At 43.1% G+C, this 26,029-nt stretch overlaps 2 protein-coding genes across 2 annotated transcripts in view; one reads left to right on the top strand and one right to left on the bottom strand.

The window, feature by feature from the left end:
* Nucleotides 1–3: 3 nt before the first annotated feature.
* Nucleotides 4–7,920, top strand: EIF4A3 (eukaryotic translation initiation factor 4A3; the record flags this gene model as incomplete). The annotated part of the gene is made up of 11 exons (XM_085308962.1): nt 4–98; nt 1,121–1,187; nt 2,257–2,319; nt 2,622–2,754; nt 3,802–3,882; nt 4,327–4,468; nt 5,184–5,322; nt 6,082–6,197; nt 6,745–6,852; nt 6,935–7,062; nt 7,284–7,920. Coding segments are annotated over 11 exons (1,089 nt in total), but the record flags the coding sequence as incomplete, so codon positions are not given.
* Nucleotides 7,921–10,040: 2,120 nt separating this feature from the next.
* ATL2 (atlastin GTPase 2) overlaps nt 10,041–26,029 on the bottom strand; it is a 51,794-nt gene continuing 35,805 nt past the window's right edge. Inside the window, exons 7-15 of the mRNA XM_085308960.1 lie at nt 25,597–25,647; nt 23,123–23,179; nt 22,055–22,147; nt 21,655–21,793; nt 20,687–20,814; nt 18,423–18,479; nt 17,130–17,201; nt 14,075–14,506; nt 10,041–12,011 (exon numbers count right to left, since the gene is read on the bottom strand). Of these exons, the coding sequence (XP_085165086.1) occupies nt 11,892–12,011; nt 14,075–14,506; nt 17,130–17,201; nt 18,423–18,479; nt 20,687–20,814; nt 21,655–21,793; nt 22,055–22,147; nt 23,123–23,179; nt 25,597–25,647 (1,149 nt within the window). The 3' untranslated portion in view covers nt 10,041–11,891. The remainder of the gene's footprint in view (nt 12,012–14,074; nt 14,507–17,129; nt 17,202–18,422; nt 18,480–20,686; nt 20,815–21,654; nt 21,794–22,054; nt 22,148–23,122; nt 23,180–25,596; nt 25,648–26,029) is intronic.

Raw genomic sequence — 26,029 nt, 5'->3', positions numbered from 1 at the left:
GCCCTCACTGCCCTCCCGGTCGCAGGTTTCGAGAAGCCGTCGGCCATCCAGCAGAGGGCCATCAAGCAGATCATCAAAGGGCGGGACGTGATCGCACAGTAAGTGACACCACCCGCCCCGAGGGCGCCCGGGTCTGCAAAGCCGCCGCAGAGAGCTGCGAAAGGCTTTGGAAATACCCACCTGTTTGTCTTTGCGAAGCTGGAGGGTTTTGCCCTAAAAGATTGGCTGTCAGGTGAGGTTATTTTTTTWAAAAAAATCTTATCTGCACGGTTGCACACTGCGAAGGAACTGCCCGCATTCAAGAGGAGCTGGCACTGCGTGGCCCAGAGCTGGCTTAATCAGTGGTGGAAGTACCAGTGATATTCACTGCCCAGAGCTGGAGGTGAGATACATCAGGGCTGTTTCTGAGCTGTTGCTTGACATTGCAGAGAATAGAGGAAATCGTATCATAAATGATGCGGAGTGAAATGGGCCAACCTGCATAAAGACAGTGTTCCTGACAGCATTGTTAATACCTAACAAACCCAAGTGGATAGTGCTTTAGGTGTGTCACTGTGATAAACATTCAGTCAAGATACTGTGTGTTCTGAATAAGTGGAGTCTGGGACCATTGGGGATGTTTTCCAGCAAATCTAGAGAACTACAGAGACCTGTGGTCTCTGTCAAGGGAAAAGCAGCAAGTAGAAATGAACTAGTATTTTGTCTGTAGAGAAGGAATATGCATCCAATTGAAAAAATGTGCTTTCTAGGTCACTGGTGGAAATTAATAACCTTCTGAATTGTATTGGCATATCTACCATTTTGTCTTAAAAAAAAATGTCTTGCAGGGCAGATTGCAGAAAGTTCAAACGCTGATGTGATAAGGGGTAAACATGCCAGTGCTGGGAACCCTGCAGTAGAACCTGTTCTAGCCCTGAGATTACATTTCTTAAAGCTATTTTTCTTACTAGAAAAACTAGCACTAGCAAAGCTTCATGGGATAAGTTGTTTGTGATATTCACTTTTTTGCAAGGAATGAATGGCAGAAAGTTACTTTAGCACGGAGAGCTGACAGATAATATATTGAAATTGCTTGTATTGTTTTTCTGGAAAAAGTACTTACMAAATATCTCTTTCTCAGGTCACAATCAGGAACAGGGAAGACAGCAACATTCTCCATCTCTGTTCTGCAGTGCCTGGATATACAGGTGATTTCACAGCTTGTGCTACAAGAATTTTTGAAGTAAATATCTGGAGTCTTCGTTAGAAAAGCCTTCATTTGGTTAGAGTGAATGAGCAAAGCTTTAAATTGAAATCTTCTAATTATGGGCACTGACCTTTGGCCAAAATTCTGACTGTAAACTTCATCAGGCTSTTACTTTTGTAAGGATTTAACTGTTCAATCCACTTTGACAGAATAAAAAGTTAAGATAAATTCGTATAATTATAAAGCTGCCTTTTAACAGCTAACCTCTTTTAGATGCTCTTATTGACAGCATTAGAGAGCTAAATTAATCATCCAACAGACAGTTGTCCTCAAACAGTCTTAACATCATCATCAACCTGTCCATGAACAGATGGCACACATTGCACAGAGCCAAACGTAGATGTTTGGCTGACAAGTGTTCATTTGCATTCCAGTCAAGGGTATTTTGTTCACTCAGATGTTTTTGAAATATAACTGGAATATATATATGCTCTTGGATATAAGTATGATTTTCTGTGGACCAGTAGTCCCTTAAATTAAGCTTTGATAGTCATTCATCTCCTGTTGCCTGGGGACATAATACAAACTCCATGTTCTGAGTAGAAAGGTCAGCTTTTTACCTCATTTCTGTAAAGCACTCAGAATATTTTGCAAGCATGACACTTCAAAACATTGTCTTGGAATCCTTGAACAGTGCAAAGCTTTTGTCTGATTTGAAAATATGAATCTTCCGTAATTTTGAAATTTGTTTCTATTCTTTTGCAAGAAAAGTGCACACATTTTTATAATTGTTTTCAGAAATGAGGTTGGAATAAGAATTGAGCTGATGAAATCAAGAACTGCATTAGATACTGCATTGTCARAAGGAACTTATGTAAGAGACTGTTAACTGTAAATGCTTTGTGTGGGAGCAGCTTTCTGGGTGAACTGACCCCTCCAAGCAGTAGGTTTTARTACAGAACTCTGTAATTAATCCTTCAAGTGTGACACTTCGGAGAGCTGTGGGATCTGTAATCTGTGTTGAGCTTGATCAGCCACKGCCATGTGATTAACTGATCTGTTTTAATCAGGTTCGCGAGACCCAGGCATTGATCTTAGCTCCGACTCGGGAGTTGGCTGTACAGATTCAGAAGGTARGAGCATTTAAAAACAACAGTACCCTTGTATTTCTCCTCCTTTGTAAAGCTTGAGGTCAATTCTCAGGCARTCTCTAGTAGAGCTAGAAGTGCAGCTTCTGCTGGAGGGAGGTTTTTTTCTTTTTGAGCTCCCAGTGTTTGAAGGCTTGCCACAGGAAATTAGGGTAATGCACCTAAAAGATCCCTCTTTCTGTTGTGTTCACATCTTAAAAAAATATTTCGTGGCTGTGCAGACCTGCATCTCTTTGCAAATAGATAAACTTTGTGAGAAACTAAGCCATTCTTGTGTGTCCCAACAGGGTCTCCTTGCTCTTGGAGATTACATGAACGTCCAGTGTCACGCCTGTATTGGGGGGACCAACGTGGGTGAAGATATCCGAAAACTGGATTACGGGCAGCACGTTGTTGCTGGCACGCCAGGCCGTGTGTTTGGTAAGGAGATRTGGGGAAGATACATCACCCCTGGGGTCAGACCCGAGATGATCCATGGGAACATCCTGCAAATCTTGTGCATTTGATGTGCAAGATGGTTAAATTCCAGAGATCTGAAATACCATGAAAATGACATTTATCTTGACACAACTAATGTAAAATATGCTCAAGTATAATGAGGTATCCCCTTAGCATGGTGGTATCTTCAAGAGGCTGGAGAGAAATCACCGAGCTTAGTATTTGGATTTTCTCTATTTATATTTTGCTTTTCACTGTTCAAATGCGTCTTTAGAGGACAGCACAGGAGAGAAGAGTATTTTTAAGCAGAAAATACAAAAATCTCAGGAAGTATTTCAGAGTCTCAGAGGAGAAAGTAACTGGGTCTATTTGTGTGTCTTAAGTTAGGGTCATATTTTCTGCGTACTGGCCATCACCGTTTAAACCAGGTGTATATGTATTTTTTACTTTCACTGTATGAAGATTATGTTTAGTGTTAATGGGAAGTAAGTACCACTGTGATACAGTGCTAGCCTTTGAGCTCACATTTTTTGACTCTGAGAAACAGGCAATGCTTTCTTACATGGGAACCTGTCACTGGGGACACAGAGCTAGTTGCAAAAAGAATTAAAACCCTGAAAACTGAGCTAGTTTTGAACARTGTATTAATAGCAAATTTTATATCACAGTGTTAGAGAGCTAGGCTACATGCTTCCCCAAACAGAAATTAGATTTGCTGGCGCTGTTGGTTAGAAGTTCATAGTATTTTGCATTTCTCACATCCAGCTGAAGTTGCTGTGGGGGACTGAGGTGCACCTGTCCTGCCTGCTTAGCCGATAGCATGCCAAGACTCAGCCTCTCAAAGCCTCCCTGCGGTCTGTGCTCCCTTAGGCTGTTCTGCGGAGACGTGCTCCTAGGCTGTGACGTKTCGCGGGGTAGCTCTGGCCCTTGGAAGTGCCTTCCCATCACCAATCACTAGTCAGCATTTAGGAGTAGTACAGGTTTGCGGAGTTTCAGAGCCTTTTGATCTTAAAAAGTGAAATCTTACAGATATGATTCGTCGCCGAAGCTTAAGGACTCGAGCCATCAAAATGCTGGTTTTGGATGAAGCAGATGAAATGCTCAATAAAGGTAAAATGTCTGTCTCCTTAGCACTTCTTTCTCCTCAACTTTGGGAGATTTTTGTGTCCCCCAGCTGGTAGGTCCTGCTCCTAAAAACATAGTCCTTTCTTTGCCATAGTTGTACAGTTATCATTATGTTACAGGCTCTAACACTCTAACCTAGTTAAAATGCCTTACCTGATTTAGTTGGAGTGTCCTTTTCAGTAGTTACAGATTTTTGAGCACCACCCTCTTGTAGTGTACTGYGTAACATGGCCACGTGATAGTGGGTTTGGGGGAGTTAGGGAGAGAGGAGCAATGGGCGACACTGGCTGCAAGTTCATGATTCACTACTTATTAGGCCTGTGCTATGAAAGGACCACTACTGAATTCCAGAGCAAATCACGAAAGAGGAGGGTGCTCAGGAGAAAGATGTGCTATAACATTTCTGTATTACTTGACTTGCTTTTGCAGGTTTTAAGGAGCAGATTTACGATGTGTACAGATACTTGCCTCCAGCTACACAGGTGGTTCTAATCAGCGCCACTTTGCCTCATGAAATTCTAGAGATGACCAACAAATTCATGACAGACCCCATTCGCATCTTGGTGAAACGGTGAGTGAGTTTCCCTCGTGGAGGACAGAAGCTCTTCAGGTTGTTCCAGTTTGGGGCCGGTTAACAATGTTTACAGATTTAAACGTGCAGTCTCCTCTTGAGTTCCCTTGCAGCATTGCAGTTTGAGGTACTTGCAGACATCCTTCRTGGTCTGTTTTCCAGCAGAGGCTCATTTGTCTCTTGCTTTGTTCTCATTCAGCTTCGTTCACTGTTTCTCAGCCTGGCCCTCTCCTCATCTTCCCCACATCTAGCAGTCTCTTACGGAAATTCGTCCTACACACCTACCCTGACTCCTATGTTCYGCTCCTCCAGAGGATTTTTGAAGGCCTCCATTAGTTTGATCCMTATAGTAAGCCTAAAAAGCATTTAGCTGACTGGGCTTGAAGCCCTCCTGTCTCTTATGTTGTCCCAGTTACCTTTCTTTAGTCTTTCTTGTCAAGTATTTTGAATGTGAGAAGCTGTTTCCTTTGAAGCTGTSTGTCTAGATCAGAGAGGGTGCCCAAGTTCAACTCCGTTGCACGAGTCACATTTGAKTCCTTCCTTAGAAGAGGCCTCTCAGGGGACTTTGTAGAACAGTGTGGACTTGCATATGGACCCAGCCACCCACAGCACTTAGGATACTGGTGTGAGCTCTGCTGAAACACACCCAGCTTTTACCTGCGTTGCACGTACTCTGTGACTTGTGGTGTGTTACAGCTGTTGTTTTTCCCTGCAGTGATGAGTTGACGCTTGAAGGAATCAAGCAGTTCTTTGTGGCTGTGGAGAGGGAAGAATGGAAGTTTGACACCTTGTGCGATCTCTACGACACTCTCACCATCACCCAGGCTGTCATCTTCTGTAACACCAAGAGGAAGGTACGGCAGCTGTGAGATGGGCATGTCAGCTCACTTGCAGAGGGTAACTCGGAGGATGCTGGAGCAGACCCAGTTAAAAGGCCTGGTGGTTTTGTCCGTTTGGGAATAGTTYAGTACGAACAGAGGTAAACCTCAGGTCTTTGGAATGTGCCTAGCACAGGCAACAACTGGTTACAAGCAGACCTGGTATAGTTGGCAACGATTGCCTTTTTAAAGTAGAACTGATTAGTTAAGAATGTGCTTATTTTTCTAATCATTTATAATCCCTGAAACAAAACCACGCTTCCTGAAAAAAATGCCCTTAATTCTTTCCATATCAGACRAGGGAGAACTTGGTGTTTCCTGTTCCAGCCAAGACCATTAATAGGCTTGGCCTGGATGTCTGTTGCTACGTACTTCTCCCTTCCTGTTATTCAAACTGTTAACTTCCTTGCCTGRAGCGTGTCTGTGCTGTGCGTCCAGCTCTCCGGGCAGGCTTGGATCTGGGCTGATAAACGTGACCTGCATTTGTCCGCAATGAGCGTTGCAGGGGTAGGTGCAGTTACATGGTTCACGGAGCCGAGTGTTCAGTCAGTTCTGTGTGTCGTGTAGCCCGTGCTTTGCGTAAGGATTACTTACTTCCCGTATCTCCAAAATGCTCTTTTAAGAGCCTTGAAGTCCTTGACGGCGTGTGTTGCTGCATTCGGTCTCCAAGCACGACTGGCACATCTTGTTGTCCAGMGCAAATAGCTAACCCTGGCTGCTTGGCTGTACGCACAGGTAGACTGGCTCACAGAGAAGATGAGAGAAGCCAACTTCACCGTTTCATCCATGCATGGGGACATGCCACAGAAGGAGAGAGAGTCCATCATGAAAGAGTTCAGATCTGGTGCAAGGTAAATGCCCTAAACAGCGCTGCTCAGAGCATTMCTACTTCAGGCCAGGATTTCTTCCAGATCCGAAGGGAACAGGCCTCAGAAACACTTGGCACTTCTCTTCTTTGAAGGCCTCACTCCTTGTTTAACTTAAAACAGGAAGAGTTCTGATTCTATCCCCTTACRGTGCCTCAGAGTTGGGGAGATCACAACAGCTTCCAAGAAGGGATGTTTATACTTCTAGCTGTASGTTTGTTTTGCTGAAGAGGTTGCGAATTCTTGGGTTTAAAAATCAAGGGAAAAAAAAATATTTCGGTATCATCCCTCTSTTTTTAAGCTCTTGGTGTCACACTCACCCTGAAAGATGAAAACTTGCTTCATACTGTCTGTCTTTTCACTGAAGATCAGTGATTTAGTTTGGAGACAGCTTTCTTAGTAGCTAAACTGGACGCTGGGGAAGAGTTGTGCAGAATGGCGGAGGATGCCCCATGTGAGAGACTGTGGCTCTGTGGCTCTCACACGTGCCTCAGACRCTGGCGCTGCAGTAACTGTCCTCTTCTCTTTGCAGCCGCGTCCTTATTTCGACAGATGTTTGGGCTAGGGGCCTGGATGTGCCTCAGGTGTCTCTGATCATCAACTACGACCTCCCCAACAACAGAGAACTCTACATACACAGGTGAGGACAGCGCTCGCCTTAGGGACCGTGGTTCGAGTACCCTTCCGAGGTGGCTCCATTCTCTTTCCTTCTGCCCCCGCAGAATCGGCCGGTCAGGCCGATACGGCCGCAAAGGTGTAGCTATCAACTTTGTGAAGAACGACGACATCCGCATCCTCCGAGACATCGAGCAGTACTACTCTACCCAGATAGACGAGATGCCCATGAACGGTGAGTGCGGGCTGCCCTTCTCCTCCAGCTGTGGGCTTGCGCCGCCTCTGAAAGACGCGTGTTGGATGCTTTGCTTTGCCGCGGGCCTTGTTCCCAAGCGGAGCCCGCCTCTCTTTACCCTGGGAAGGAACCCAGGAACAGGACGACGTGCGCTTCGGTGCTGGGCCGTGGCTCACGGCTTGCTCAGCACAAATTTATGTTCTCTTTCTTTCTCGTTCCAGTTGCTGATCTTATCTGAAGGTCCGTGTTTACGAGGGAGCTGCCATCGCATCATTTGTTACCTTCCATAATTATGTTTTCAAACCCCTGTGCTTTTGTCACATCGTTTTTATGTTCTTGAGTTGAGCTGCAGATAGGAACTTGTGTAAATAATGTCTTTACTTCTGCCCACCTTTTTCAATAAAAAAAAAAAAGTTTTATCATAACCTGTACCTGATTACTTTAACCTGAAATAGTAACAGATAGTGAGTTTTGAGACCATGGAAAAAAACAGTAGATACTCTGTAAACTTCATAAAATACAGGATTTCCTGCTCTCCACCTTTTTATTATTTATTATCTATTTATTAGTGCCTTTTTATTAGCTGATGCATTTTTTTTAGCTTGATTAATTTTGCCTCTCCATGATCAGTTGTCTAGAAAAAGTTGAAGATTAAGTTATAAGATAGTCAAAAAGGAAAACATTTCCTGCTTAAGGTCTTCCAGAGCCAGATATTTTATTACTCAGTACTCTGGATGAGTTTTTTCCCCTCCCCAGACACGCAGGGGACTTGAGGATGAGCTTGTGAGTGTGAATACCTCTATTTAACTGGGTACCAGCATTGTCTGTAATAAACAAACATTTATATATTCCACCTTGTCCCTTTCCCCGTCCTCCTGTTGGTTTTGTAGGCTGTTGCACGTCACCAGGCATCTTTCCTGACCTGCGCTCTGACCGCATTGTGCTGTAATTTACCATCCTTGATACCTTCTCCAGAGCGTTTCTAGCTGTGTCCTTTTTGAGAGCTACACAAGAGCTGGCCAGCGCTACCCTGCTGTTGTAAGTTACTGTGTTTTACCCTCTATCTTCTCCAGTAAATTCATTTTTTTTGCTTGCTTTGGAGAGGGGGGCCAGTAACGCTGGAGTACTGCGCTGGTTTGCACAGAACTGGAACAGCTCCCAGAGCCCCTTTCCCGAGTCCGTYGCGGAGCAGCCCTGGGTAGAGGGGAGAGCGTGTCTCCGTCCTGCCCCCTTGCACGCCTCCAGTGAGGTTGCTGCGCTCCCTTGTACGCCCCACGTGTCGTCATGACGTTGTTGGCGCTGCACAACCAAAGGTTGAGAAATACTAGCCTTGATTTACGAAGGATACTAAGTGTTAGGGACTGCCACCTCAGGCAGCCTGATGGAGGCGAGGCTGCTGCGGCTCTGCCCCCAGAGCCAGCCAGGAGCAAGGCTGAGCCCGCATTGCCAACAGGTGCGCGTGCGTGCACACGCATCGCGTACGCGCGTGTGCGCAAGGCTGGCCGTACAGGGCACAGAGAAAGGCGGTGCTTGCGCAAGCAGCGTTAACAGCCTCATCTCAGTCCCTCCTCCAGCTGGTCGGGACAAAGGTCTGTCACAGGGACATACGTACGTGCAGACGTAGACGCTCCGGCTGTCCTGCTGCTGGCCTTGGATCCCCAACGTCCCCTGCGGCTGCCACCTCGACACAGCCCCGCTCCTGTTGCTGGCACGAGCCGCCTCTCGTAGCCAAACCAAACACGCATGCTACRGATCCCTCCAGTAACCAGCCTCAGGTGCACAGATCCATCCAGTAACCAGTTCATGGACCCTCTTCATCTCCTGGTGCCCCCTGCACAGACACASGGGTACAAATGGGTGTCTCAGTTGACCCTCCAGACCTTAGAGTCTCTCCCAACAACTGGCCTGGACTTCCYGGTGCCTCCAGTGCCAACACCACCGGTTGCCTCCTGAGTAGGAACACGCGCGTACCTGGCACAGGCTACTAACCGTTCCTGTGCTGGGCTCCCAGCTCATTTTCCCTGCTCACCACTTAGTCCAGCTGGATATTCCTGCACCGACGCTCGTACCTTACTCGCTCCCGTTGTTGGCACCGACAGCTCCACAGGCCCCTATGACCCACAGTCCTGCTCCAGTTGCTAGTGCTTGATTTCCACTCACTCCAGTGTCTGCAGTTGCTGGCACTGAAGACCTACACCATTGCCAGGAAACGAGTTAAAATGGAGTTCAATGAGAAGACAGTACAGACCGCAGTGGTTAGCGGCAGGGCCTGGCCACGCACGCTTACTCACCAGCAGCCTCCTTGCACTTGGCCAGCCACTTTTTATCCTCTGAGCCCTCTGTTTTAGCTAATGCTTGTTCCTCTCCCTAAAAAAGTCACCTTGATCCTTCTTTTCGCCAACCCAGCTTCGGTTCCTCCTTGAAAGAGCCCACAACTTCTGTGTAATCCCAAAGTGCTCTTCCCAGCCCACAGCACRTCCCCTAGCCCTGCAGGTAGTAACTGCACCTCCCACCCCAAAAGGTGCTCTAGAGCCTTTCCACTGACCCCTGGCACAGGGTTTCACTCCAAAAGGCTGGGGCACAGGCCTCTTCACATGCACAGACACAAACTTTTTAATCACATAACATAACACTAATTGCAAACCTAAAGTTTAAAACAGAYAGGAGAGGGCAGTTATCCCTCCTGCTCTCCAAACCACAAAGCAGCAGTTTTGCAGTCTGTTGGGACAGTGTGATCAGGAGCCCCCCTCCTCTTCCCCCCAGCCAGTTTCAGTCCTCTACTACAAGAGAGCAGCGGAAGCTGAAGGCTTTTCCCAGACCCATGAGTGTCACATTATGGACAGCTCTGCTCTCCTTGTCAGGCTGCTTCCTGTGTTCTCCAGGAAGGCATAAGGCAAGCGTGGCACCCCAAGCTGCCCCTGCAACTCCTTGGTCCTTCAACTAGTAAGGAAAAGAGACTGAGCACCAAAACCATTGGATTGTTTAAATAACAGTATTTAATCTGTACAGTTTTGAGAGAAGATATCATAAAATGCAACATTCCTACCTCATCTTCACCATCATTCACCTGGAGCTGAGCCCTCTTTGCCAGAGGACAGGTAACTTAACCACCAATCCCTAGCAGTTCCTTAGGGTGCAAAATCACAGTGCAATTGCTTTAGTCCTAGACAGATGACTTCCCTCTTTCAAGAGGGGGGAGGCTGATGAAGCTCAAGAGCTTATAGAAGCTGTTACTACTTAAGAACGCAAAACCCAGCTATTGCACACAGTTATTTCCAGCTGAAACTACAACAGTTAACTATTTAGCTGCCCTTACACTCCACACATCTGAAAATACTTTAGTTGATACCGATTTAGTCAAGAGTGAAAACAGGTTAGTGCCTGTAGCAAGGTTTCAGAATGATACAGTTGGTGGGCAGGAGCTGACAAGCAACTCCCCAGGTCAGGCAGTGKCCTTCAGAATAGGAAGAAACTCCCCTGAACAGGGAGGGGAGTTGAGCTAGACAGACATTGTCCTTCAGAGACAAGCATGAGGTGAGCATCAGCTTCAAGAGAAAGCTATGAAGTACAATAGACAATTTGTTCATATAATTTCAGCATTTGACATAGCTTATGTAGTAGAATACATATGTGAGCATCTTAAAAATAAGCACGAATTTCATATATACACAACTGATTTTAATCATGTACTGAAAATAAATTACAGGAAATAACTTTAAAATGCAACAGAGGACAAGAGTTTCACAACAAACATTCCCACTGATTTTCCCAAGGGGGTGAGAGATTGCAGTGCTCAAGGCAGGTAAATATCACAAATATATCAAAAAGTTCAAATCGTTGATGCATTCACACATTTACATGAGCCACAAACATTCCTTTACAGGGACTGCACTTAGCTACCACAGAACCAGGTTTTGCCATAAACTACAAAACTTTGATACAAAATTGTATTTATATATTTATAGTTCATATACATGCCCTATCTGTGATTTCTTAAAAAATAAAAACTAAACACACTGTACAGACAATCCTAACTCATTGCTTGGTAGCTGTAGGCAACATTTTTGGATGGAATTTCTTCCCCAATAGAATTAATGGCAATATTATATACACRAAGGCTAAACTGCAGAAAAAGACAGCTCAGTTCCGATATGCATCTCCCTTGGGACCAGATCTGCGCGTTCAAGGCAAGACAACATATGCTCTGACCCACGGCCTCCCTTACAACAGTTAGTTCTGCCATCGGCGATGTGAGGAACCAATACATGCATTTGTGTAACACTGGTATAAAAGGCAGTAAAGCAAGATACATATTGTAATGTAGTGGCTCTAATGGCTTCACAGGCTTGGTACACTTATGCACAAACGCTCCCGAGTTAGATGAGGCAAGGGGATGTTGCAGAGCTAGGTACATTCGGATAGAGGGCACCAGCTATGGGTCTGACCACTACTTCCCTGAAATACCTCCTGCAGAGGACAGATTCCCATTTGTAACCCAGAGGCTGCATCAAGTCAGAACCAGGAGGAAGAGCCGTCCTCCCACACCCCAAATGCATCTGTGCACCGCTCACCAGGACTGTATTTAAAGTATGCACCCTTCCCTCCCCACCCCACAGTCTCCACAGCACCAGTTTGTCTCAGAAGCAGAGCACTGACAAACTTACTCTTCCCAGGTGATGGCAGTGATCTGCAAAGCCAGTCACACTAAACTACTTCTACAGTTGATTGTAAACTTTGGTTTATTTATTTWTTTTTTTTTATTATTGAGTTCTCATGGTACAGCAAGCATGTCTAAGATGAGAGGGCAGAGTTGAAGAGGAGATGAACTGTCAGTCTGTCTTTAGTCTGGCATGCTGAGATACCTGCTCGGTCAGGCCTGCTTTGATAGAGTTTTTTACAGACTGCCTCATATGATCCTCCATCAAATTATCACTCATGGGCTTCAACACCTGTGGAATGAGAAATGTGCAAACAAAAAAATGAGGTAACCACAGAAAATAAAATACAAAGAACATACAAAAAGATGAGCCCTGAAATAATGAAAAACCTTAGAATGAAGTCTGACACAAACTGCCATGATGAAGAGAAATGAGTTTTGCTGCTACAGTAATGTTGTAAATCAGTCACATGTTATGACACAAAATGATTCCCCTCCTAYAGAGTTGTATTTCAAATTCAAACCATTTTACAGTTCCTAGAAGATGGATGTGCAATTCCATACCCTATATGCAGCATCAGTCTGGTATGGTTACAGCATTTATGCAGACCGGCCCAGACGGTCCAGCTTATTGTCCTATATGTATAAGTGTGAACACTTCAGATACAGAAAGAAAGTTAAAAATACTGGCTAGTTTTTCTTCTTGTTATTGTTGGATGAGAGTCGCTGCCGCGGCACTGATGTAAGAGCACGGCGAATCGTTCGGCGTCTAAGAACTTCAAAGAGTTTGGAAAACACCTAAAACACGAATTGAGCTGTTAGGAAAAGTGGCTCTTAAAAGGCAGCAGAAAAAGTCAAACAAGTTCAAAAAAAATTGACTGCCAGTAACTTCTCACCTTCCTGGGATTCCTCTGAAGCAAGGAGGGAAGAAAAAGGTAAAAAAAAATCAGAAAATCAACAGCAAGAACATCCAATGTAATGAAATCTATCAGCATTAGAGCCAACTCAGACCAGGATCTATAGATGCTTTGCACGTTATTAGTGATGTACCACTGTACCAACATCAGGAGGCTTTTAGACTCTAATCAAGGAGCTTTACTCCAGCGCACAAAAAGGCAGGCTCATGCTAGCAGGAGCCAAGTTCTCCCCCTTCTCAGCATTAGTCAGCAATCAAGTCTTATATGCTCCAGGCATCCTTCAGCAGCTGTACCTGCAGCCAAGCACTACACATCCAGTTAAGGCTTTCCACTTCCCTTGCAGTGCTCTTCAGCACTTCAAGCACCAAATCAAGAAGCTATGATAGCACAGGAGAGCCTCAATTTTTATTTCTAGTAATTCAGTATCTGATGCTTATTTCCCTCCTCTTACTAGAGGTCCACTACTCCTCTGCAGCCACCCTACACATTTAATGGGTTGTTCACAAACAGGTATGATGTACCACTGCGTATGCAAGTCCTGAACAAAGTCACTGTTCAGATGTAGAAGAATGCCTCCATACAAAAGGCTCCATGCAATTACTTGCTTGTGCCTTGTAGGACTCCTCTTCCTATCATCCCAGCTCAGAGAGCCCTTTTAATTCTAGTTACAATACTCAAGTGTTTCACTCCTGCTGGCACTGGACATTGTTACAAGGGATACTCCAAACACTACACAGGAGTTGGCCAGAAATTCTCCATAACAGCTGTACTTGGACAGCTGCATCAATTGGATTTGGATAGCAAAATCTGATCTCAGCACAGAGGACTCTCCTCCAGCTTTGCTACTCTTACACTAAGATCTTTTGTTCTTTTGGAAATTAGTCTGTCTAGCAAGTATTTCTTGCAACAGCAGTTGCACCAACTGTGCTACTTGAAGTGTCACAGATAACAAGAGGCTTCCTGAAGGAAGAAACCTGCTGTACATCCTCCTCTAGCAGAGAGTCTGGTCATTCACTGGCCAGCTTTCTTTCAAAGTCTAATTAGCCCTTCAGTGCCACCCCATCAGGTGAGGTGATGGAGCAATGTCACCTTGCACATTTCTTACACCACCTGTAATATTTTACCCATCACATTTAAACACAAGCGTGCCACTTTTTACTTACCTTTAAAAGCAGAATTCTTTGCTCTGAAAGACTTTTAAAGAATATCTCCACTCTTAAAACCTTTGCCAAGTGCTCAGAAAGTAGTGTTCTTTGACAATACCCTAAGCTGGTTTAATATTCTCTGTGCAGGCATCTCATACCTCTGAGCCAATTTTACTTTGAGCAAAACTGTCATCCTCCATTAGATCTAGACCAACTTTTCACTTGCAGCACTAAACAAACTAATTAACATGTTTACTCAAGAAAGGAAGATTCTGCATGAAAGAGATACCAACCTGTTCCCATATAGCTTCAGCAATTTGATCAATGGCTGTTCCAACTTCTCTGAATTCCCCAGAGTACTTAACGTATGCCCAAGTACAAAGGGATATTAGAGCCATCCCCATTATGAGATTACACAGGGTAGCTATGGAGTTCATACCAAGGAACCCAGTCAGTCCTGAGGTTATATACATGGCAAACATGACTGCAAATAGAGTGGCAGGGGTACGAGCAGCATAAAAGATGTTTTTGCCATCGTTGTGCTTCACAAAGTTTGCATAGATCTCATCGATTTCCACCTCAAGCTGGTCCTGGTAGCGACGACAGAACTCTTCCCCTCCCATCTTCTTCACTGAGCGGAACTGCCGGACAGCTGACTCTCTGAAATCCTGGTGCTTCCGCTCAAGGTCTGATGGGGCAATGTAAGGCTTATCTCCTCCACAAACCTGTAGGAGCAACCACAGGTGGGGTCAGCACACCCTGAGTATCTTCTGCTACCCAGAAAGCAAACTTGTTCCTCACTGCCCCCTCTCAGACTAACTCCTGCTTTCTTGGCTCTGTAGGCAATAGAGTCCTGTCTCAAGTGAAGCAGCTAGAGGGATTCTCACTCTGCACTGCAGAAGCCTGATCTGTGTGGCCACATCCAAAGCTACGGTATGTGACGGAACTAGCTTTTTCAACCCTTCCCTTTGTGCAAACCCAAAAGCATAGTACATCAGCCATAACATTGGTATTTATGTAAACAGCAATGGAACAAGGAACCCTGGGAGGGGGAGTGTTTGGGTCAAAGAAGGTTAAGCATCACTCCAAAGGCTACATCCACTCCCACAGCTTTTCATTCTAGGTCACTCACCTCAGCAAGAGGGTCATTACTGAACATGGCCAAGTATGAGATTTTGCCCACTGGCACTCAACAAGCTCCTGTTTGCTGGTGCTCAGTTTTCAACAGCAGGCTCTAAGGAACTTACTAGACAGCATGAATTAAGAACTAGCTGCTGACAATTTTAGTCTGCTCTTTGCTAGACTGTTTCTAGGCTTGATTCAGATCAACTTGTGACTATGCTTCTACTGAAGAGAAGAGACCACAGACTCATATGCACACCCAAGACACTCACCATATGCCTCTCCCTGAACCAGCACATAGATGAAAAATGGTCAGATGCCAACAACTTCTACTCTGCAACAGTGACTTCTGACCTTTTAAGGACTACAATTAGAGATTACCTAGCCCACCACTCTAGTGGGAACTGGGCAGATCAGATTCAACTCCTCTAGGCTCTTACAGCCAACTGTGTCTGAAGACTGAAGATGCCTTCTATATGATGTCAAGGTACAGCCTTCCCTCTCCCACCACAAAGCAAACACCTGTAACAGTGCTCATCATCTCATGTCTTGGGCACAGCAACAATCAACTTTCTCCTGCTGCTATCATTTTGGCAGGACCCAGAAAGGATCACTTTCCCAACTTACAGCTTCCCTTTTCTGCCTCTCAAGATGCATGGCTTCACTGGCTGGTTTCTTCGCAGAAAATCTCAGCAATGGTCAAGATGCTGACTGCCTGCTGCCCCTCTGAGTTTAATAAGGACCCTTCTGCTTTTTCCCCCCTCACTGCAGTCCAGTGCTTTTTTCTTCCCTGTAGTCCTCCACATCTGGCAGAACTCCCTGAAAAACAGCTATTAGTCTCTCATCCTCCAGAAGTGTCTCTGCACTATGCTGAGAGTATTAAACACTAGGAGCTGCTGATGTATCAAGACCCCTGCTTGCCATGCAGAAAAGTAGTGCCACTGTTCCCTCATACTCTGTGTGCATGCACCTGTTGTCCTTTACATTTAAGGTCACTATGGCAGGGACAGTATTTTGTTTGTGCACACTCAGCAAAACAGGGCTCTGGCTCATAAGAGGAACTCAGAAGCCAGAGTAAGAACTATCTGAACTAAGCAATAAAAGTCTCAGATCCAAGGAGTTCAGACTTACTTCTGTTTCTAGCATCAGAAATTTCAGCTTTGTCACATTAAAGAACATCTTGAAAGTCTAGATAAAACTGATTCAAGACATTTGTGTTTATCTCTACAGCAATATAAAAATACACAGTACTGGAGAACATTACTATGGAAACAAAGTCTGTTTAAGAGAACATCTGTTCCTGTTTATTCTTTACTCCACATAAGAAATCTTACAACTACAGTATCTGAACAGCCAGTAAAGATTCAATGTAGGAGAGCAGACTTGTCATTTGTTATAAACGAGCAATCTACTATCTCAAGAGATTTTCCAAAATGAAAACAAGTGATGTCCCTCTACACTAGCATAGCATTCTCAAAACAGGCTGCTAACAGAAGCTAGCTGGTCTGCCACTAGCATTAGGCCTTAGATGAATTCAAAATGGAAAACTAATTCAGATATTAAGGTCAGAATCAGTCTAGTAATAGGGAACTATGCTTATAGCATGTTATCATAACTATTAGTCTTTTCCTGTGCTAGAGTTCCAGAGAAGACTCCCGCTAAACTTTGCAGGACAGGCACCTTAGAATCCCCAATGATAAATCCTTGCATGTCACTATGTTGAAGCACCAAATCCATGTGCACAATCAGCATAGTGGTATAACTCACTGCCTCCAAGAGGCAGCAAGTAGGAAGTTACATATACAGCCTATTAAGACACAGCAATTTTTAAAAACTTTTAAAGGACTTCAAACCACATATTTTACAGTTAGCAAATAGCTACTATTCAGAGGTGTGAGACTACACTAGAACTCTATCCTTCTGTGGCCATGCATGCTCAAGCCCAGACCCAGCAAATATTTCTCCTTCTATTTGCCCATTTCACATTATAGGATTTTTAAGAGGTCAGTCAGGAGCAGCACAGGGACCTAACAAGCAGTTATCTTAGACACTCTCATCCCATACCTCCCCACAATTTTCCATCTCAAGGAATCCTGATTTTGCTGCATCAGAAATCCTGACACTAAGCTACTTTTCTCCATTAACTTGCACACAACCAACATTTAGCACAACATTAAAACTGAATGCCTATATTTGCATGTAGGCAGTTAAAAGTTGCAATCATACCTGCTCCATGCCTTTACTATACAAGTCTTTTGCTCCTGCCACAGCAGCAAGATTGTTTGCTTCAGCTGTTGCCTAGAAAACATTGAGCATCATCTATGGTTACAGCATTACTGGCTAGTTACACATGTATTTACACTGCCCAATGCCCCCATATAACCACCAAAGCTTCAGATAGCCACCCCCATGTGAACAAACAGATGTCAGTGATACACACTAAAACAGATTATGAACTAGATTGAAATTTTCTCCAGCTTTCCAGTGCAGCTGTAGATTGAAACTCCCATATGCTTATATAGTCTTTTCATCATGAGTAATCTCTCTTGAATGCTCTACTGTGAATAACCAAGGCTCTCAACTATTAAGCATTAATCCTGATAGACCATTACTTGTGAGGAAAGCAGAAAGCAGGCTGGTATTACTTCTGTAGCATATACATGCAGTTTTGGTGCCAGAACTTGTATGAACAAGATTACCTTTAACCTGGTCCATGTGGGGGACTTATTCTAGCTAATACTGCAAGATATCACTTTCTGTATCTCACAGCCACATTTACAGTATGCTAAAAGGAAGCAATGACAGCCTTTTTTTCTACCAGGACAAAATTTGCTCAATCCCTAAAGAACTGGTTCCTTGAAGGCCCAGAAGATAGCCAGAGCAGAATCAGTTCTTCATTAACTGACTGCAAAAAACCCAACTCCTCCAAACAGTCACTCAAATCTGTTCCAAAGCCTGCATTTTGGCAATAGCTTGTCATTGCAAACATTTGAAGCATCTGACACAGAGCTTCACACAATCAGTTTGTGTTCAGATCGCTTTAAAGCTGATTACATCCTCTTTGGATCAACCCAGAAAAGAAACCTCTGTGCAGTTATCCAATCTAACAAACCCACATGCACCACAACTAGCCCAGCACTGTGAAACAGTGGCRTTAGCTGCTTTACTATAAGCTTTTTCCATTTTATCTCCAACTAAAAGTTCACTAAGTAGGGTCTGAAAGATACTGACAAAAATAGCAAGTCATCAGAAACTTGTGTTTAAAAACTGAAGTAGCTGAAAAAAAAAAAGCTATCAACCAACTACAACCCTGCTCCATTTGGTAGAGAGGACTGGGGCAAGATATAAACACATACCTAGGCTACACAATTCATATGGCTTTGAAAGTAAACAGTGCCTTCAAAAAACTACAGCTGTGTGTTCCAGGAACTTCAGACTCCCAGCAGTCTTGACCTTCAATTGCAAAGAAGGTATGAAGTGCACATCTTCAGTCAGGTTATTTGAAAGAAAATACAATACCTGGAGCATAGATTTCGGATGAGGTAGCTCCTCTCCTTGATAGATTTTAATATAAGCCTAAGGGGGAAAAATTAAAACAAATGTTTATCCTAAGCATTTGAGATTGAGGGGAGGGAAAGAGGAGGAATGATACAAAGATACAGCTCAAATTACTTTTTGCAAAATCCTAACCATTTAATTGGGCAAGTTTCTGCATATACAGAAAGCTAGCATTCACACATTCACCCCTGCTGCTTTAATCTCTTTACTTTCCTGAAACCTGACATGAAGGCATCCCCACTAATCCTCAGTTTTAGCAAGCAGAAGCAATGCTTTATTTCTAATACCAAAAAAAGCATGTTAATTGATATGCTTGGTTAAATTGTCCATCTCTATCAAATTACTACTTTTTAAGCAGCTGCTGACAGATCTTAACATGCAAGCACCAAGGAACCATCAAGCACAGCTGGTACATGTTTTTACTTTTAGAGACTCTTCCTTTCACTCCAGGACAGAAGTTTCTGTCTCTGAATACATAAAGTCTGTGCATCTGAGGTTAAGGCCTGGTAGAGCAGCACCCTGATGAGACATAGCCACTTTTTCCAAGGAGTGGCAGACAGTAAGAAGGCTATCTACAAATGTATCTCAAGATTTCTGCTAGGTAGGCAATCTTCCTCCCACAAAAGGAGACAAGGACAACCATCTTATACTGTCCTTCTGTTAAAAGATCTGTCCAAACGCCTGCTGCTGCTAGAAAGAAGTATTTACATTTCTCCACGCCTTGCTCCTTTAGAGCACAGGAGGGAATAGAGTTAAAGTAGATCAAAGCACTAATGGAGACAGAACCGAGCTGCCAACACTGCTGAAAGCCAAGCAGGCAGTCTGTGTCTGTTCCCTGTCCCACCTATCCTCAGGTGCTCTTTCACCAGGGTATGGGAAGGCTGGAAGAGGACACATCCCTCATGTCTTCTTCTCCAGCCCTCAGAATGGCTCATGCCCCTGAGCACAGCTCTTAGGGACAGATTAGGCAAGGAGGCAAAGTGGGCAGCAGCAGCTGGTATCTCAGGCCTTTGGGCAAGCTGTGCAAGTTGGCCCATTAGGGCAAGCAGCAGCCTTTCAAAGGCTGGGCACTTTCTTCTCTGCGGCTACTGGCTTCTTTCCTGTTTGCCTACAACCCTCAGCCTTGGAGATTTCTTCTATAAAGCAGGAGCAAACAAGGTCATCGGGATCCTTACATACCTACTGCTCTAGGTTGTAGGACAACCTACATAGATGTATAGCTTTATACAGCACTCTGTTCCCTTGGCACCCTCCTGTAAAGGCCCTTCAATTTCCAACTCAGTCTTCACAATCTCAGCTTAAGATGCAGTCACAAGGGAGCAGTCCTCTTTAGTTACGTGACTACAGTGTTTCCATAGCACCCTGCATCACTGCTCACAAACTGGATGCTGCAACATGAATCAGGCAGCTTTTCAATAGGTGGGGTGTTACACATTTCTCTGGGTGCAGTCCTTACTGCTAGCAAATATCTACTCCCTGCACCATACAGAACCAGGTCTTACTGGAGAAGGGGAACAAAAAATACGCAACCATGTAAAAAAAAAAAAAAAAAAACAATGCAGAACTAATGTCTTCAGGAATGAGTGCTGCTTTCTCCTATGGAGTGAACAGCTTAAGTCATTTCAATTCAAAAAAAAGTTACACACACTGACCAATTCCTGGTGATCTAGGGATTATGTTATCACATTTCTGCTAGTGTCATCACAATACCAAAACAGGAGTCTAACAGCTGCAAGTATCATACCCAAATATTTCATAGCACAAAATGGTGATATAAAATGCAAGTGTTCAGAAAGTATCTTTCTTGTATGTTAAAAATAGAGAGAGGAAAAAGTGATCTGAAATTTTTACTGCATACCTAGAAAGCTAGCTCTTGTGCTTCTATCTGTTCAATCTAGATGAGAAACAACTTTCAGGAAATAACATCTCCAAACAAATAAAATTAGAATTTTGATAAAGACGTTCCACCTAATAAAACTTGAAGTATTATTAGCCTACTTACCAAAAAACCCACACAATTTTGTCAATAGCAGCTTCTTAAGTTATACTGGTAGGAAGCTGTGTGCCAGTTTTGGAAAGTCAAAGCAATGAAATGAAAATAATAAAGTGAGCTTATCAGTGAATGTCAGCCTAGATACCTTATCTTCTCTGGGAACAACATGGCCTATAATTAGAATACTTTCTTTTAAGCCATTAACAAAAATAATTAGTATGAGTTTGCTTACCTTGAAGTATTCTACAAGATCTCTACAGGTCACCTTGGATCCGCTAATCTCTTTTTCTACCAAGTTTTCAGGGGCAAGCAGTAATGGCACCAGATTTCGTAGCTCTTTCTTAAAATCTTCATCAATATCTAGTAGAATTGAATCAGTTTCAGAAAAAAGTGGTTAGTTCTCTTCAACCTTACACCTCCTGAATGAACACTGATCATATATGACCCTTCAAAATCAATAGCAAACTCATAACTGCATTTCTAACATATTTAAAGGCTTAAACATATATTAGTTTTAGTAAGTTCTACTTATTTCCAAAATCTTAACTCAAGACCAAGAACAGAGTTACCTAGTCTTTGTAATTTCAAGGGCATTTCACCAATTACACCAAAAGCTTACAGAGTAATCTCACAGGTCTCTACCCTCAGCGCAGACATGGTGGCTGACTATCCAGATTTTTTTTTTTTTTTTTTTTTAAAAAACTTTTGCCACTGATGCATTCCCTGTCATGGGGGACATGCAGTAAATAGAGAAATCCTGACTACCTTTTATTTTATAGCAGTAAAAGCCTGCAGTTGGGTATGTTTAACATTTAAGTCACTCTACCTTCAAATTTTGGTGTAGCTAATTCTCACAGAAAAACCTTTCTACTAAAAAAAGAAAGTCTTCAGTGTTATGAATCTTTGGACTCCTTATTTGATGATTGAGTGTATCATCTTAAGTTATTAGATTACAAACAGCTGGAAAGATCCATTTCTGCATGTGCTTAATTGTTCTACCTTTTAATCATTAAAGAGGTGAACATGCAATATGCATTTCTGGATTCCATGTTTTCACCTTTTAGCCTTACATTTTTTCCCCATCAAGCATTTCAGTAGCCAACCACTTTACTGTTCAACTTCCATGCTATAAGAAAACAATAAATTCAGTTATCTGTACTAATACACACACACACACACACACAGTGGAAAGCTTCCTACCATTCAACCTCCCATCAAAGTTTGGATTTGTTGCAACTTTGAGACCAGGGTGTGGCAACAGGAAACAGCCAAGGTTACTGAAACAGGAGTGAATATGCTTCCTTACATTCTGTAGCTCTTCATGCTGGTTTTGCTTTACCTGAAACAGACAGTAAGAAACGCTAGCAGTTTTGCAAACAATGACTTTTATACTGATATTTAATAAGAGCAAAGAAGTGGGTTTAACCTTTCACTTCTAAACCTAAAGATTTAGAGTTCTAAGTTTTGGAACTCTACACACACAGAGAACATTCCAGCATTTGTACTAGCTCAAAAAGTTAGCCCGTAGTGCATCATCTTGACCCTAAGAAGTCACCTAAGTTTGAAGGCCACACTAGGACTACTGGAAATCATAAGTTACCTGCAATCTTTTCTCCAGGAATTTTTTTCCTCCTTCCAAACCATATGCATGTTCATAAGGGTAGCTCCAGTCTCTAATTAAGAACATTAATGTCTGTAGAGAAAGAACAGCAGCAGTGAACAGTTTGCATTTTTCCTGAGATCAAGAACTCTACCACACTAGTCATTACTGCAAATAAAAATTCTAAGCTTGCCTGGTCTAAATGAAGTATTCTTGTACTTCTGTTATGCAAGTACTTTTTTTTTTTTTTTTTAAAAAAAAGGTACAACTTCTTGAGGCACTTCTTCAGACAAGAGCTAGCTTCCCTGTTGCATGAGTTTGCCTTCTGCTATACGAGAGGGATCCTCCCTCCCATCAGCTGAGGGGATCAAACAAATCTTGGTATTACACTTGTATCAGGTAAGGTGCTTGAAGACAGCACCTTGCCTGGGCCAGTCAGGAGATCATGAAGTCCTCTTAAGCTTGCAGGCTGAATATTCCAGACAAGAGCCTGGAAATTCAGCACAAGCAGCAATCTCGTAGTACCTTTATAGGATAACAATCAAAGAATAATTCAGACTGGAAGGGATCTCAGTATTTGTGTCCACTTAATGGAAAAGGCTCACACCCTTCTCCGGTCTAGCAAACAGTCAGGAGATGCTAGCAGTTTTCAGGCTTTAAACAGCAAAGTCAGTGATGCTTCTGTAATGCAGTGTGGTCTTCCTCAGTCATATTACTTAGTGTCTGTATAAGCTATACTCAGAACGATGCATTACAAGCAAAGACCAGCCACACCACAAAGAATAACAAATGAGTAAGAGGGAAGTGTGAAACATTTCTCTGGGACATCAGCATATCAATTGATGCTTTCATTCTTTTTCTGCCCTATCTCAGGCACAAAGCTGTGTTTGCCTCAGATGTGATCTTCAGATTTTTCCCCACTGTTCTTGCCAAAAGACATAAGGAAGGAAAACTTTTTTTTTCCTTTTTTTTTTTTTAAGAGCAGACTAGCTTCAGCCCAAATAATTTCACAAATTATCTTGAGCTCATTTCCTACACATTTAAGATCCATTTAACATATATAGTTACCTGAAACGGCTTTTGATAAATTTCTTCCATAGCTAGTCTTCCATATTCTGTAAACAACTGATAGAAAGAACAGTGTAAGAATACAATACAAAAATGTCTGGTTTGTGTGTGGCAAGTTGTTCCATTTTGTCACTAGAAGATAAAAGCGTTCAATTTTAAATCCTATTATGGATTGAGAAGGTCAGGAATAAGTACACCAATCCTCAGCTCCAAGTGGGTGGTCTGGAGGCTATTTGCAGGGGAAAGCTGGCTGTATCTCTCAGCCAGTCAACTTCCAACACTTGTTTCCTACGCTAAGGAGTAGGTAAGCCTGCCCATCTCAAGCTGACAAAACATTTGCCCCTTCCCACAAAAGATTTATTCATGGAAATCGAGGAACTTGACTAGAGCTAAGGTATCAGACATTTAAACAGAAATTCAGTAGCATACAAGATCTCCAGCCAAAGACCTTAAACCATAATTGTTCCAACCCAAGCTTCAAAGTCACCGCACCCTCCCTAGAAGACTGTAGAAAAAGGCAGCATCTGATCAAATATCAAAGAGCAAAATGCATTTTCATTTTAACAGGAAAGATCTCAGGGGTAAAGACGGAATGAATGACGCTCCACTTGGTTGTCTTTACAAACAATATAGATCTTTGAACACTAGCTACATGTTAATGGCAAGAAACAACCTAAAAGGTCACTGCTTTTTGCATTAACTTGTGTTGCAAAGTACACACCTTAACACAGACAGGCACACTGCATGATGCTATACACTGTTAAACAGGCCTGGAGCATGTCAGTACRAAATAACTTGGTTGTAATGACTCTGCCAAAAGCAAATGCAAAGTACTAGTTGAGATGATTCTACAGTCTAAGAGCAGTCACCAATAAGATGGCTCACTAATGACAAATAGCATCCTTTCTTTCCAGAGTAAAGAAATGGGTTAGTTGCCTTCTCCTGTCTTTCACATCTTAATGCCAGCAGCAGCATTCTTCACTAGCCTCAGTTTTGGTCAGCAAGCCCATAAGAACATACCAAACTGTTGAACACTACTAAAGATTTGATTGAGCTGGCTGTTTTGGCAGATGTTGATACTGTCAGGTGTCACTTCTTAATAGGCCCCTTACAGATCTCATAGCATAGGATGAAAGAAGCACACTAGCACCCTTTAGAACATGGCAATGGTTCCTCTGCATTAAACTTGTGCAGCACCTCACATCCACAGCTAAAAGACCAAGTTTCCCCTGTGCTGATCACTGTGCTGATTTACTACAACAGAACTTCCAAAAACCCTTGTCACCCTGAGCATGAAGAAGCTCTGAAACAGTCAAGAGTCTCATTCCCTATCCTGTTCACTTCTGTTACCTGACAAAACAGGGCCACGATTAAGAATATTTTAGAATCACATTTCCTTCTCTCAACCCGAGATTTGTCTCCAACCTTTAATGTAGGAGTCTCCCCTCCTCACTGCTTATATTTGTTGCCTTTCTCTTCCCTTCCTTCCCCCAAACTCCACCCTCCAAGATAAGTAAAAGGGATTGCCCTATTCAGATTGGATTGAGGCTATCAAAATAGCTAGAGTGACCAGGAAAGCCTAGATTTTCAGATCAGCTTAGGCTTCCCTTGTTTTGTTTGGGGTTCTTTGGCCCAGTGATACAACTCTTAACTGAGAGCAGCATCACAGGACTATGTTTAGTTAGTGCATTACTACTCCCAGTATTGGCAGCCAGTCTTCTGAAGCACTGAACAAGACCTTTCAATCAGAAGACACACAGAACAGTTTTAAGCTGTGACAAGGTCAGGCCTGGACAATCACACAGCCTGGTATTTGTTAACACAAGCTACCCTTTAAAGCTACACTTCTGAAATTAAGGAGATAAGACTCTTGTACCATTCACATGAAGCCAGAATGCAGTGGCCCCTAACCACAATGTTTCATTTGCAGATGAAAGCCCCAGAGAAGACAATTCTTTCCTGGCTTAGTTCCTAAGCTGAAACACAAGATGCTATAGAAGTTTCTCTGTAGAAAAAACTAGATACTTCTGAGTAGAAGATATTCTTTCTGCCCTGACCCAAGCTTCCATCTTTCCACAGAAACTGTTCATGAAATATCATTTCTTTTCCTGTTTTATGAAAGCAGCTGCACTGGAAGCTTCTCATTAAGGTGCTTTCATGAACTGTTTCCCATTTTCCATCCTTTCAGGAGTTTAGAGCCTGCTCCCATATAAAGATGAGGCTGTAGAAAGAAATGGATTTAACCAAACTGTAAGTCTGTACCACTTTTACCCCGATACTGCCATAGCAGAAGCATCAGTGCATCCATAGCATTGATTTGAGTAACTTTTACCAGCTCTAAGAGTTTTGATATCAAGTTAACTTCAGTATTTTGTATAGAGAAGCAGGCAATCTCACAAACCACAGCTAGGCTAGGAGTAATTTCAAGATTGTCAGTTCAGAAGCAGCTTAATGCAAACTCTGCATACTCTCACCTGCAAGTGTTGAAGATCATCTTCCTGAATATTCTGGGATAAGTTGTATACCTGCAAGAGACAGCTAGAGGAATTACAACACAACCTGAGGTACTGCATTTATCTTACATTCATGTAGACTTTTAGAGATCTTGAGACTTCTTACCACCTCCAGAAAGGTCTAGTAATTCAAAAGTCAGCATCTAGAATGGTGTCATAGACAGCATCTCAAAAAAAAATTGTCACTCCATATACCCTGTGCTAGAGATAAAACTGCTGACGACTAAGTTTCCTAACCCTACTTAGGACAGTTTCTTTCTGAGGGAGCAAACTATAGAGGAACCTGAAAAGATTATTCAATGCTTCAAATCATCACATAGGTGAGAGGCTAGAGAAGGACAGGTCCATTTCTCATCCTCAAATCTCAGTGTTTCAGGATGCTGTGCTCCAGTGG

The sequence above is a fragment of the Rhea americana genome, unplaced genomic scaffold (assembly GCF_003343005.1).
Source record: "Rhea americana isolate MKP2758 unplaced genomic scaffold, rheAme1 scaffold_289, whole genome shotgun sequence".
Classification (NCBI taxonomy): Eukaryota; Metazoa; Chordata; class Aves; order Rheiformes; family Rheidae; genus Rhea; species Rhea americana.
This window is presented reverse-complemented; position numbering and strand designations above follow the sequence as displayed.